This window comes from Dendrobates tinctorius, unplaced genomic scaffold (genome assembly GCF_039654945.1).
Source record: "Dendrobates tinctorius isolate UK_male_01 unplaced genomic scaffold, ASM3965494v1 ptg000075l, whole genome shotgun sequence".
In the NCBI taxonomy this organism is placed as follows: Eukaryota; Metazoa; Chordata; class Amphibia; order Anura; family Dendrobatidae; genus Dendrobates; species Dendrobates tinctorius.
In genome coordinates this window covers 46014050-46027530 of record NW_027361743.1, presented here as the reverse complement: position 1 = coordinate 46027530, position 13481 = coordinate 46014050, and the positions used below count along the sequence as shown (strand labels likewise).

The 13481-nt window shown below is 45.6% G+C and overlaps 1 protein-coding gene across 8 annotated transcripts in view; it reads left to right on the top strand.

The window, feature by feature from the left end:
• Nucleotides 1-13481, top strand: part of SUPT20H (SPT20 homolog, SAGA complex component) — a 107912-nt gene that overhangs the window by 12305 nt on the left and 82126 nt on the right. For 5 of the 8 annotated variants that reach the window (XM_073583244.1, XM_073583245.1, XM_073583241.1 and 2 more), the window contains exons 2-7: nt 676-756; nt 2573-2608; nt 3937-3995; nt 5673-5739; nt 8908-9034; nt 9279-9382. In XM_073583244.1, coding sequence (XP_073439345.1) covers nt 754-756; nt 2573-2608; nt 3937-3995; nt 5673-5739; nt 8908-9034; nt 9279-9382 — 396 coding nt within the window. In that variant the 5' untranslated portion in view covers nt 676-753. The remainder of the gene's footprint in view (nt 1-675; nt 757-2572; nt 2609-3936; nt 3996-5672; nt 5740-8907; nt 9035-9278; nt 9383-13481) is intronic. The other 3 variants (XM_073583243.1, XM_073583246.1, XM_073583247.1) reach the window with 3 other exon arrangements.

Sequence of the window (13481 nt, the reverse complement as noted above, 5' to 3'; positions counted from 1 at the left end):
TGATTTATACGGCCGTCTGACTCTACCCTGTATACAGAGTTGCTTTCTGTTATTGAAATCCTGTCTGTGATAAAAATGAGACTGCTGAAACGTCACTAGTGTAGAACAGGAAGTCTGTTAGGCAACTTGTTTACCCTATACGATCCTTTTAAACGGTTGTCCTGTCCTGGACTGTGGTGATGGCCTATTTTTAAGATGGGTTATGAATCAGTGGAAGCGCAACACCCATTCGGCTTGCGCCGGGGGGCAGCCGGATGTGCAGAGCTGTACAGCACTGCTCCATCAACAGACTAGTGCCTGCCACGTAGTACTACATGTCCACTCCCTATTCACATCTACATGGAACATTAGGGTCCTTTTTAGTAGCTCCAATTTACAGCAGCATCTAGAGGCTTAAACTGCCAGGCTGGCAGTTCTTCTGTTCTAAATGATTTATGAATGGGCGAATAAAGGAAGCGGAGGCTAGGTATGCTTTGAAAAATAGCTCTGCTCCTGAAGGAAGAAGCCTCTGTAGTGCCACTCTGCACACACTAGAGAAGCCAATTCTTCCTTCTGGAGGAGATCTAGTTTGTGTACAATGAACATGGAAAAAATGCGTGGAGCAAATCACAGAAATCAATGACTTACTACAGAAATGTTATGCATACTTTGGTCTTACCTCTGCTTTTATTTCAGCACACTAATCACTAGAGCTGAAGGTGACTATGATGACCCACATAGCGTGACTTGCACCTTTGGCCAGTTGCATTCACAATGGTGAGTAGCCTTATTACATAGTTCTGTGAACCTATCGTGGATATGAAGTCTACACACCTCAGTATAATGTCTTGTGTGTAAAAAAAAATAAAAAATCCTACCAATAAGAATAATTTCAGAACTTTTTCCACCTTTTATTGTTACCCGTAATCTGTTCAAATCCATTAAGAAATAAACTGAAATCTTTTCGATTGGGAAAAGAAAAATAATGATGAACTAAACTATTGTTGCATATATATGCACACCCTTAAACTAATACTTTGTTGATGTAATCTTAGACTTACTGCTGTCATAGACTCCTGCTGAAATTGAATTTATCAGCATGGCACATGAAGAATTGGTGATCTTTGCCCACACTTCCTTGCAGTAGCATCCAAAAATGTCTGAGATGGTCTGTGTACAGCCCTCTTCCGTTCAATTCCACGGGTTTTCAATTGGATTCTGGTCTGGGCTCTAGCTGGGCCATTCCAAAACCTTAATCTTCTTTTGGCAAATCCATTACTATGTTGATTTGGAGGTATGCTTAAATTCATTGTGCTGAAAGGTGAAATTCCTTTTCAGCTTTTTAGCAGAGATCTGAAACTGTCAGTTGCTGAAAAAACAGCCCTGAAATATAATGCTGCCTCCACCTTGCTTCACTGTGGGTATGATGATCTTCTGGTGATGCATAGTGTTGGCTTTGCAGCAAACATACTTTTTGGAATTATGGACAAAATAATACCTTAGTTAAACCTTGGTCTCATAAGACCTTAATACATTTTCCCACATGCTTTTGGCAGACTTGATTTAGGGTTTGGCCAAACATAACCAGGCTTGGATGGTTTTTTTTGTAACAAAAGGCTTCCATCTTGCTACCCTACCCAACAGGCAAGACATAAGAAGAATACTGGTGTTTATCTTGTGCAATACACGACCATTACTTGCCAGAAATACAGCTCCTTTAACGTTGCGCTTGGCCACTTTGCAGCCTCCCGGACCCATTTTCTTCTTGTCTTTTCATCAATTTGTTGTAATTGATGTCCAGTTCTAGGTATTGGTCACTGTTGTGCCAGACTTCAGCCACTTCTTTTTTGACCGTTTTCATCACTACTTCAGTTGGATGATCAGGGTCATTACCAACAGGGCTGTGGAGTCGTAGTCGGTGTCCATTTTGGTGGAGCCGGTATAAAATGGATTGACTCTGACTTTTAAAATAAATAATATTGGGTACAGTAGTACAATGCAGGATGTGCTTTACATTTTTTCATAATTGGGAACGTTCTGAAATGTCCTATAAATGTCTGTTCTGTTCCTGATCTGAGGATCTCAGCTTTTGGTTGACATGAATCTGTGCTGCACTTTATGCACATGCTTAGTAGTTAGGCAGGGCTGTGAAGTCGGAGTCAGGGAAACTGAGGAGGCGGAGGTTTGGCTTACCGACTCCGCAGCTCTGATTACCGGAAACGGGACCCTCATCAATATGATATTAATGGGTTGTCCTAAGAATTGACCATCAATAACAATCTTCAGGAGCAACCTTTAAAGGCACCGCAGCCATTGGCAGACATTGTGTGTTGAAAATAAATCTCGCTCCTGTGTCCTGTATGTTCACGTTTGGCTTACGTAGGTGATGGCCGCATGCAGTAATCTCGCTGTGGTATCATACTGCAGTCCTGCTCAGCATTGTAAATACTGGTGGCTGTCCAGCACTGACCCGTACGGTAAACCTGTATCAAGGGTCTGAGATCAGTTGACAACTCCACAACCCAGACATTTTCAGAGTTAAGAAACTTATTAAAATGTGGGTTTCTGACTGTTCATCTTGTTTTGCTTCCAGCAACAGACATTGGAGTTGGCCCTGGATCGGGCTGAGGTAATCCTTTTTATTCTCTCTCTTCTTAGTGTGTATATATAGGAAGCCATGAACAGCGGCCAGTTTAGCAGACCTGTAAAAATGTAGACTTGAAGCGTTTCCCATATCGTACGGCTGGAAGGATGTAAAGAAAATCTATATATAATATTAGAAAGTTGCATATAAAGCAATTAAAAGCATGTAATACACCCGAGTTTCTCCCTATAGCAATGTTTACTGTATCTCAGTGTCATGTAAAACAGCTTGTGACTTCATATAGATACCTCCCTGAGCCCTGCTAAGTGCACACCTTTGTTAGTGATGACAGCTTCAAGATGCCTCCTGTATGGAGAAACTAGTCGCATGCATTGCTTAGGTGTGATTTTGGCCCATTCTTCCACACCAACACTCTTCAAATTCTGAAGGTCCCGTGGACACCTTCTATGATCTCTGCGCCTTAGTTCCTTCGATAAACTTTCTATTGGATTCGGGTCAGGTGACTTGGCTAGCATTTGTTTTGTAGCAGCTTTATCTTCTTTCTCTGAAATCAATTGCGCTTACTTAGCTGTTTGATTGGGATCACTGTCTTGCTGAAATATCCACCCTCGTTTCATCGTCATCAGAAGACATACAGCTCCACAAGTGAGAACTTGAGGCCGCCGACACCGATAACAGCTGATCGGCAGGGGTGCCTGGTGTTGGACTCAGCCGATCAGACATTGATGACCTATCCTGAGTATAAGTCATCAATCAAAGAGTAGTGGGCAACCTCTTTCAAAAATAGAGCGCATAGTGGTCTTTAATAAAAGAAGCATTCTTACTTGCCAATCCCACCATGGCTGCTCCTCGGTACTGCTTTCATTGGGGGAGTCCTATGACATCAACAGTCATGTTTTGTCCGGGTACGGAAACTTTCTTGTGGCTCAGATGAAATGTGACTGAGACATGCAGTCAGGGGCCACTGGCTGCATTGGTCACCTGAATACCCCGGGGATTAAACCGTGGAGACCGGTGGGGGACACTGGCAGCAGTACCGGGGAGCAACCAAAGTCATGTTGGTAAGTATGTGTTTTTGTTATTTAAGAGCACAATAGGCCTATTTTTAAGATTAAAAAGTACGGGACAACCCCTTTAATGCCTAGAATATCTGTTAAAACATTTTCATCATAAACTGAAAAATGAAGAATATTAACTTTCAGCACATGTAAGACAGGAGAATTGCTCTCCAAGCTTAAATAAAGTGTGATTCTCTTTAAAAATGATTTTACAATATGCTGATCTGACCAGAAGGATGAAAAAAACTTGACAATAATGAAATTTATACCAGAGCTCCATTTACTATTTTCCAGTATGTCATCGAGAGTGCCAGACAGAGACCTCCAAAACGCAAGCATTCATCCGGGTCGAGGTGATTTCCAGCCTTTCTTGCTGTTAGTAATGTGTGGTGGATGTGGCGGGTATTGTCATTTACACAATGAAGCATCCGTTCCATGCATGTTGGGCAATTTCCATTTTAAGCACAGTGTTGGTCCACAAGGTTCTCAGGCTAAAACATCTCTTCTTGTTGCCTACCAGTTCTCAGGTTTTCTGCTATTTATGGCTGGTTTCAGTCTCTCATATGGAAATCCAATTATGTTCGCAGGGAAGCGAGCGCTGAGTGCCAGTAGATGTGTGTTAGTGGGAAGCTGCTGTGTGCGGGCCAGGTGTGCACAGAAACAGATGTCACTGCGCCCACTGGCAAGCTAATAAATGGGACCCCGAACTGACTACGTGGGCTTGGCCTCATCTGGAAACCTCCTTATAGAGCCGTGTTATACTAGATGGCTCCTATATTGTACAAGCATCTGTATAGACCCGCATGATCATGCTTCAGAAACTAAGTACACACTCTTTGAATTTTATGTTTTTACATATTGGGACATAAGAAACAATCTGATCCTTTTAGAATGCCTTAAAATCAGACCAATATAACCTCAGATGAACAACCCATGAGAAATTACAGCGTCATAGGTTATTTAAAGAAAACTAATTGCGGAACAATGTATGAAAAATTGGATACACACTTACTGGTTCCTTAGGAATTAAGAGGGGACGTTGCAGCCAATCAAATGTCCTTCATTACTTGTTCATCAGCGAGTGTGATCTCCTCTATAAAAGCAGAAGTTTAGCTGGTCTGCAGTATTAGGGCGTGTTGTTAACACAATGCCAAGGAGTAGAGATGAGCGACTCTGCCTTTTTTTAGGGTCGTGTCGGTTTCATGAAACCTGACTTTCTCAAAAGTCGAGTCGAACGAAATCGGCCGACTATCGGGAAAAGTCGTGAAACATGAAACACACCTGGCATGAATTTTAACCCTAGAGGCGGCAAAATCTCTCTTCTCTCTCTCCCTCTCAGTCTCCCTCTCTCTCCCATTCCCGCTACGCTTCTCTCATTGGCTGAAAAAAGTCACGTGCAAGCATTCGGCGAAACCCGACTTTGGCGCCTGGGTCGCCAACCGCATGGCCGACTTCACACTGTGGTCGGGTTTCGTTTCATGAAACCCGACTTTGGCGAAAGTCGGCGACTTTTAAATCTGACCGACCTGTTTCGCTCAACTCTACCAAGGAGGTAAAACATCAGCAGTGATCTTAAAGAAGTAATGGTTGCTAACCATCAGTCTGAGGAGCATTATACTGTATGGACATTTTCAAACAATTTGGAGTCCATCTAGAAGTCTTTTTGTACAGAAATTGCACCATGAACAGCTCTGGTCCATCTTACGAACCAGAGTAGTGTATATGCTTGAAGTCTGGTCCTGAATATGGACGAGCAAACAGCCGATCACGTCTACAGATGTGACTGGCTCGTATTTGGATACAGTGATCTGAACCTGACCCAAGGCGATGGTTTCCAAACTGTCGGTCCTCAACTTTTCCCAAAAGCTAACTTGCCTGTTTCTTGCAGTGTGCCGTTTTGGTTTAGTGGCTTTGAGGTCATCTCGACAACATCAGATGTGTGTGATATCTACTGCATGCTCCAGTTTATTAATGACATCTGCTTTATATAAAAGTCCTTACTGTAAGTTGTGTCTTTATTTCGTCCCTAGGAAATCTTTGTTCCATAAGCTATATGACCTGTACATCGAAGAATGTGAGAAAGAACCGGAAGTGAAGGTAAACGGGCAGGAATTCTGTAGATGACTCTAGGGAACGTAAAACTTCTTGGAAATGTCCTTCAGCCCTTGCTAAAGGTATTGTACTTTATTAGTACGAGTGGTGCAAGGTGTCGGAGTTGTTTTTGGACCAGCGCTGTCTTGTAGAAGTTCAGTATGAGCTTTCTCTCCTGTGCATTAGATTGGAAACATTTTTGTCCGCAGCGTGCTTTCCTCTCCTCCTGCCATTAAATATGATTTCATCTCCTCTCAATGTCAGGTTAACCTCTAGCTCACGCTTCCCCCTTGTTTGTTGTTGGAAACCATTACGCCCGCTGCTTCACCGTGTACATTTAATATATCAAGCATGTATTTCATTGTCTCCCAGGTACTAAGTGAGGCACATATGGACCAGATTAGCTGGGCATGCAGACAGGCAGTGACCTCATGGCTCCAGATAGCCACGGGTGGTCTTTAACTTTTTTTTTTTTTTGCCTGTTCATATTATAGCCTTTATGAAAAGTAAGAATATGCAGTTATTTTATTTTTTTATACTTTTTTGTCATTCTGTGAGGCCAAATACTTGCTGATGTCCATTGGTTTTCGTTCTTTTTTTTATATACAAAAATAGTACAGTTATCACATATTAGAACATAAGTTGACTGGCCGATTCTACGTCATTGGGATCGATTTCAAAATGGATCCATCTGTCAAAGCTGTCTTGGCTCAGAAGAATGGAAGTCAATGTAAACAGAGGCTAAAATGCCTTTTATAAAAGGAACCTGTCGCATTGAACCTGGTGTCTGATCCTTCAGGAGGAGCTGAGTATTTATTAAAATTTGTATTTTATTCATCTAAGCAAGACCTGGGCAAGTGTGGCCCGCGGGCCAGACTGATACAGCCAGAGTGCCCGATGTGGCCCGCGGGCCACACTTTGCCCTGGTCTTGCTTAGATGAATAAAATACAAATTTTCCTAAATACTGGATTGAGACAGCCGTGGGGCTGGAAACTTGGTCTACGGGCCGCACTGTGCCCGCCCGCTCACTCGCTATCTCCCACAGTCAGCATTGGTGGAGGAGGGGCCTCCGGCCACTACCTCCACCAATCAGCGTGTGAAACAGCTGACGCGATGATGGAATTTCATCGCGTCAGCTGTGTACCGCCGGAGAGTCAGCGCAGTGGAGGCAGAAGCAGGGTGCCTGGGAACGGGACCGAGGTGAGTATGTGGTGTTTTTTTTTTTTTTTTTTCCATGTGTATGAATATGGGGGGTGAACATGGGGATTCTATGGTGGTGACGTGTAGCACATGGGGATTCTATGGGGTGATGTAAAGCACATGGGGATTCTATGGGGCTGACGTGTAGCACATGGGGATTCTATGGGGCTGACGTGTAGCACATGGGGATTCTATGGGGCTGACGTGTAGCACATGGGGATTCTATGGGGCTGACGTGTAGCACATGGGGATTCTATGGGGCTGACGTGTAGCACATGGGGATTCTATGGGGCTGACGTGTAGCACATGGGGATTCTATGGGGCTGACGTGTAGCACATGGGGATTCTATGGGGCTGACGTGTAGCACATGGGGATTCTATGGGGCTGACGTGTAGCACATGGGGATTCTATGGGGGTGACGTGTAGCACATGGGGATTCTATGGAGCTGACGTGTAGCACATGGGGATTCTATGGGGGTGACGTGTAGCACATGGGGATTCTATGGGGGTGACGTGTAGCACATGGGGATTCTATGGGGGTGACGTGTAGCACATGGGGATTCTATGGGGCTGACGTGTAGCACATGGGGATTCTATGGGGCTGACGTGTAGCACATGGGGATTCTATGGAGCTGACGTGTAGCACATGGGGATTCTATGGGGCTGACATGCAGCACATGGGGAGGCTATGGGGGTGATGTGCAGCACATGGAGATTCTATGGTAGTGATGTGCAGCACATGGGAAGGCTGTATACTGTCATGCAGTATATGGGAAGGCTGTGTGGGGCTCATGCTGTACATGGGGAGGCTGTGTGGGCCTCATACTGTACATGGGGAGGCTGTGTGGGCCTCATACTGTACATGGAGAGGCTGTGTTGGGCTCATGCTGTAAATAGAGAGGCTGTGTGGGGCTCATGCCGCATATGTAGTAGGCTGTGTGAGGCTCATGCTGTATATAAGGGGCTGTGGGGGGGTTTAAAGATATATAGGGGGTGTCAACATACTTAATTCTCCTCAATATTAAGTGATACAATTAATATTAATAAATTAATATTGAGTAGAATTAATTTCAAGCTATTGGTTCGGCCCTCCACAAGAGTCATGATCTCTCGTGGCCCCTCGGAAAAATTAATTGCCCACCTCTGATCTAAGCCCATGTTCATTTTGAGCCCAGCAGGCGAAAATTCAGGTTATTCTGAAACTTTGTCCAAAGCATGGCATATCCATCTCCTCACCTCCAGCTCCACTGCAAATTCCAATACAATCCACAACTTCATAGATATATTATTTAGCTACGACATTACACCTAGGGTAGTTATACAGACTACACCGTGTCTGTGACCAAAGGGAGGACTATAAAGCATCTTTATGTTCACTGCAACTTAAACCTTCTGAGTGCTGGAGAATAAATGCCGTGAAGGAGCTGGATCAGACACTCCTCTGGTGCCTCGTATTGTGGCAGTATCTCCATACTGTGAGAGTGTTGTGACATTTGTACACTTATTACAACGTGAGCATTCCCTATATCTGGACATAACCCAGATGGGTCTGGCGTACTTTGAAAACATGTATTATTCTCCTCACCTAGCTTGACTGACAGCCCCTCAATGTCCTCCCAGCTGCTGAGATCTCACACTGCTATGTACAAGCTGCAGCTGTCCAGTCAGGCTGGGTGATCAGAGACTGAAAACACTTCAACTCTTGAGCTCTTACTCTGTAGTTGGACTTTGTAAATGCTCATTTTGATATTCTTAAAATACAGAAATTTTGAAATGGATTTTCCCAGTAAATACATCAGCCTCATAAGTTCTAATAAATCTATTTAAATATACTATTTGTGTAGTGAAATCCGGTTTCAGATCTGTTTTTAAATTGTAGGGCAAATTGTTAATTTAAAGATAAATGTTACTTTAACCTAGATGAGACAGAGTAATTTTCTCTGAATTTTTCTTTTTTTTTTTTCTTCTACAGAAACTAAGACGAAATGTGAATCTTTTGGAGAAGCTCGTAGCGCAAGAGTCTCTCTCCTGCTTGGTGGTCAATCTCTACCCTGGAAATGAAGGCTACTCTCTAATGCTCCGGGGCAAGAACGGATCAGGTATCCGACTTGTGGAAAACAACTAATGGCAACTGACTTCTTGTTTCTCTCACTTTGATCTAATGTCGTAGAATTCGAGAGCTTGTCCTGTATCGCTTAAAAAAAAAAAAAAAGCTCTAACATGAAGATGAATATGGTTTTATTTTATGTCTCTTGGAAGATAAAGCGAAAATCATTTGAAAGTAGAATATATATAATTTTTTTTCTCCCCCTGTTAATCAAGTTGCGTTTTTTTTCTTTGCAGATTCGGAAACCATCAAGCTGCCTTATGAAGAAGGAGAGCTGTTGGACTACATAGATGCAGAAGAATTGCCACCGATTTTAGTAGACCTTCTGGAAAAGGCTCAGGTTTTTAATCATTTGATGTTCTTTTGGCTATAGATTATGATTTTATGCTGCCACTTTTGATGTTTCACAAATGAGTTGTTGTGTACATCCAGACTTTAAAAGCTTCCCAATAAAGTGTCTTTCTATTTTTTTTTTTTTCTTTCTAAATCTTTGGGTCTCAGCTAGCTGCTTGAGGAGGGACTTTTTTTTTTCTTTTTTTTTTTTTTTAAATATTTCTTTTCAACTCTTGCCATGGTTCAGAGAATGGGTCTCTGACCAATAAATCTGACCAATAAATTAAGTTCCTCACCTCCACTGTTTTGTTGGCCGTTGTCATGGTATCTAGGTATGCACCCAAATATATACCGCGCAGTGCTACATTTGATGCAGTCAAGATGCAGTCGCAACATCGGAAGTGAATAGGAGAATAGATGTGGGCAGGTCAACAATGAAATCACTGGACAAGGTTTAGGAACATTTCACTGGCCATGAAGACGTGGCTCATACATAATCTGGTCTTTTCTGTGGTAATGAATGCTTGCAAAACATGGACGATAAAGAAACGAGACAGAAGAATAAGTGATGCCACTGAAATGTGCTGGAGGAGGATGTTATCAATACCATGGATGGCAGGAAGAACAAACAAATCAATGTTGAAACAAATCAAGCCAGACATGCCTGTCGAAGCAAGGATCACCAAACTATGACTTTCCTACTCTGGATACATCGTACGAAGATCACAATCACTGAAGATTGTCATCATGGTTAGAAGAATAGAAGGAACAAGGTGAAGAAGACGACCAGCAACCTGGTGGCTTGATGCTATCATGATAAAAGTAGAGAAGACCTGGTGGACCTATCTAGACTTGCACAAGATCGATGTTCCTAGTTCCATCAAGTTGCCTTAGCTCGAGATCAAGCCAAAGGCTGTTAATAAAAAAAGAAAAAAAAAAAAAACTTTTTTACAGTCAGATAATGCTACCATATAATGCCTATATAACAATGACGTGTTTCCCTGCTAAGAGCACCATGTGATGTGTAGTGAAGGGCCTGATAGTAAAATTCCTGGTGGTCTTGGGTGATAAAAAATTTGCTAACTTCATGATCCTGGGATTCCTGATTACTCTGTCGCCTCATTGGGGGACACAGAACCATGGGTGTTATGCTGCTGTCCACTAGGAGGCGACACTTTGCATAATCTGAAAAAGATTAACTTTGGCTCCTCCTCTGCAGTATACACCCCTGGACGGCATCAGCCTTCTCCAGTTTTTGCTTAGTGTCGCATAGGAGGCACACCTAAAGATTTTTTACTCCGTTTGTTTTTTTTCCAACGGATTACAGATGAAGAAAAGTGGGTCTCATGCAAGACTCCCGGCATGGCTCCTTCCTCGGTCCCCTATTATGGGGTGCCCGGTTGAAGTTGAGATGGATATTCCCCATGTCGCTCCTTCCCCAGTCCCTCGGGTACTGGTTCGAAGTCGAGACCCCCCTCCTTCCCCAATTCCTTTGGGTTCTGGGTTGAGGTCGAGTCGAGGATGAAGACCCCTGATGGTGATAAAAGCACCCTCCCTAATCCCCCTCTGGGGGCATTAGGTTGAGACGCCTCAGGTAGGGTCTGAACAAGGCAGCATTCTGCAGCCCCGAAAGCCAGGAACCCCAGCCCGCTGCAGGCTCCTGTTGGGGCCGGGGGAGAGTGCAGGCAGGCATGGCACATGCAGACACAGGGCTCCCTGCGCCCCTGTCTCTGCGGCAGCACCAGCTCCATAGCGCCTCAGGGGGACCCCTCACAGGGCCCCGTTCTGGCTTCTAGCCCCACTGCTATCCTGCCTCTTAATCCGGGGGGGTCTGGTTCAGATCTGACCCCCCCCCCTCCAGGACAACCGCGCTGGCCTGGAGCCCTTCTGGGCATCAGGCTCCAATTTAGACCGCGGCTTCGGCCTAGCTGAAGCCGCCTCCTCCCCGGCCCGCCCCCCGGATGACTAATATAACACTCTACAGTGTCGTAGAAGGGGTGGATCGAGACAGAAAGGGCGCGTTTTTACATGGCACTGCGTGCTCTTTTCAGCTCTCCGCCCCTTCTTCTCCCTCCTCATCCTCTCGGCGGCCATTTTTGCTGCAGCAGAAGGCATCTGTGACATGAGCAGCAACGTCAGCCAGTCTTCGGGGGGCACAGGACTGTGAATCGTCGGCGCTGGACCTAGGGGCACACTGGTGGGGTAAGATCACAGCTGGGTTTTCTTTACTCAGCTGTGAATCCATATTACCTATAAGGCTCCTATAGGTGCCCTCTGCATAGCCAGCCCTTCTGCACTCTGTGCACTATGCCGGGCTCAAGGAAGAGAACCAGGCAGGACTGCTTTTATGCTTTTATGCATTCTGCACAGCCTGCAAAACCACTTTCCCCAGTGGCAGCACTGCCGGGATGGTATCCAAAATACTGGGTCAGAACCCCAAGAGGCCCCTACCAATGCTTCAGCGTCTGCTACCACGCCAGAATGGGCTACTCAGATGTCGCAGTCTGACGCAGTCCATAGATAACTTAACCTCCACACTACTCCAGGCACTGCAGGGTCATGTCTCGGCTATGAGCGTTACCCAGCAAAGGGACAGCTCGACTCAGGGACATGCCGATTCCGACACTCACAGACGTAAGCGGACCCACGGTCACGTTCATCTGCGTCATCCTATAGCACACGGTCATCCCCCTCTAGGGACAGACACCGTGGTTCCAGGTCACCTAGACCGTCCCCTAACAGAGACAGACAGAACGCAGATCTCCACAGAGATCCCTGACCACAGAGGTCCTCCGCCCCAGTTCGCCCACCAGGGAACGCCTTAGCGATACGCAGGATTCGGAAGGCATCTGTGACTCCGACTCAGATAATGAAACGGAGAGGTCTCTGGTCCCTGGCCCCCCTAGCAATACAGCGCTAGTTGAGGACATAATTTCTTCCATCCATCGGGTGCTGGATATTTCTGACCCATCCCCGGAAGCCCCAGAACCCAAGATTTGCTTTGAATGTGTTCTGAAACCACCTAAAGTCTTCTCTAATCACCCAGAATTTCAGGCGATACTTACTTAGCAGTTTTCGCAGCCTGAGAAGAAATTCACCAATCGCAAATATTTGGAGGCAAGGTACCACTTCCCACAGAAGGACACCAAGGAGTTGACAGATCCACCCGAAGTGGACCCCCCAGTCTCTAGGCTAACAGCACAGACCCTCCTCTCACTGCCAGATAGCTCAACCCTCAGGGACGCAGCAGACCGGCAGGTAGAACTCATGGCTCGTTCAATCTTCGAAGCGGCAGGGGCCTCTCTGGCTCCCGCGTTCGCTTCAGTCTGGGCGGCCAAGGTCATTCTGGCTTGGGCCAAAAAATTGCAGTCTGGCCTCCAAGCTTCAAATCCTGAGCTGTCGGACCAAGCGGTTCAAATAGCAGTGGTAGCAGATTACATGCTTCATGCAGCCCTGGATTCCGCAAGAGGTGTAGCGGGAATAGCATCAAACGCCATCACGATCCGGCGTATCCTCTGGCTGCGGGAATGGAAAGCAGACGTGGCCTCAAAGAAGTCCCTCATGGATCTCCCGTACCTCAGTGGGCGGCTTTTTGGTGAAAAGATGGACACAATGATATTCAACGCCACTGGGTTAAGAGTACCTCTCTCCCTCAACTAAAGCCTAAACGCGCGTTCAAAAGGCGTAACCAAACTCGATTCCGATCCTTTCGGAATTCTTTGGGCTGGTCTGTCTCGCGTCCAGCACAAAACCGTAACCGCTCTCCGCGCAGGGACAACCCACAGGCAGAGGCCAGACAGGACCTGGCAGTCGAAAGCGGGCCAGGCAAAGCCCAAAGGAGGAAAACCTCAGACTTTCTCCTCATCATGACTCACGAATTCCGGAAGACACCCCACCCGTAGGCGGACGACTTCTACTCTTTCAGCAAGTCTGGCTGCCTATTACAGAAGACAGGTGGGTCAAGGAAATAGTGTCTTCCGGATACAAGATAGAGTTCACTTCTAGCCCACCGAACCGGTTCTTCCTCTCTGTTCCCCCAAAACCGCCAGACAAGGCTCATGCCTTCCACCGTGCGGTTTCCTCCCTCCTTCAAGCAGGAGTCATAG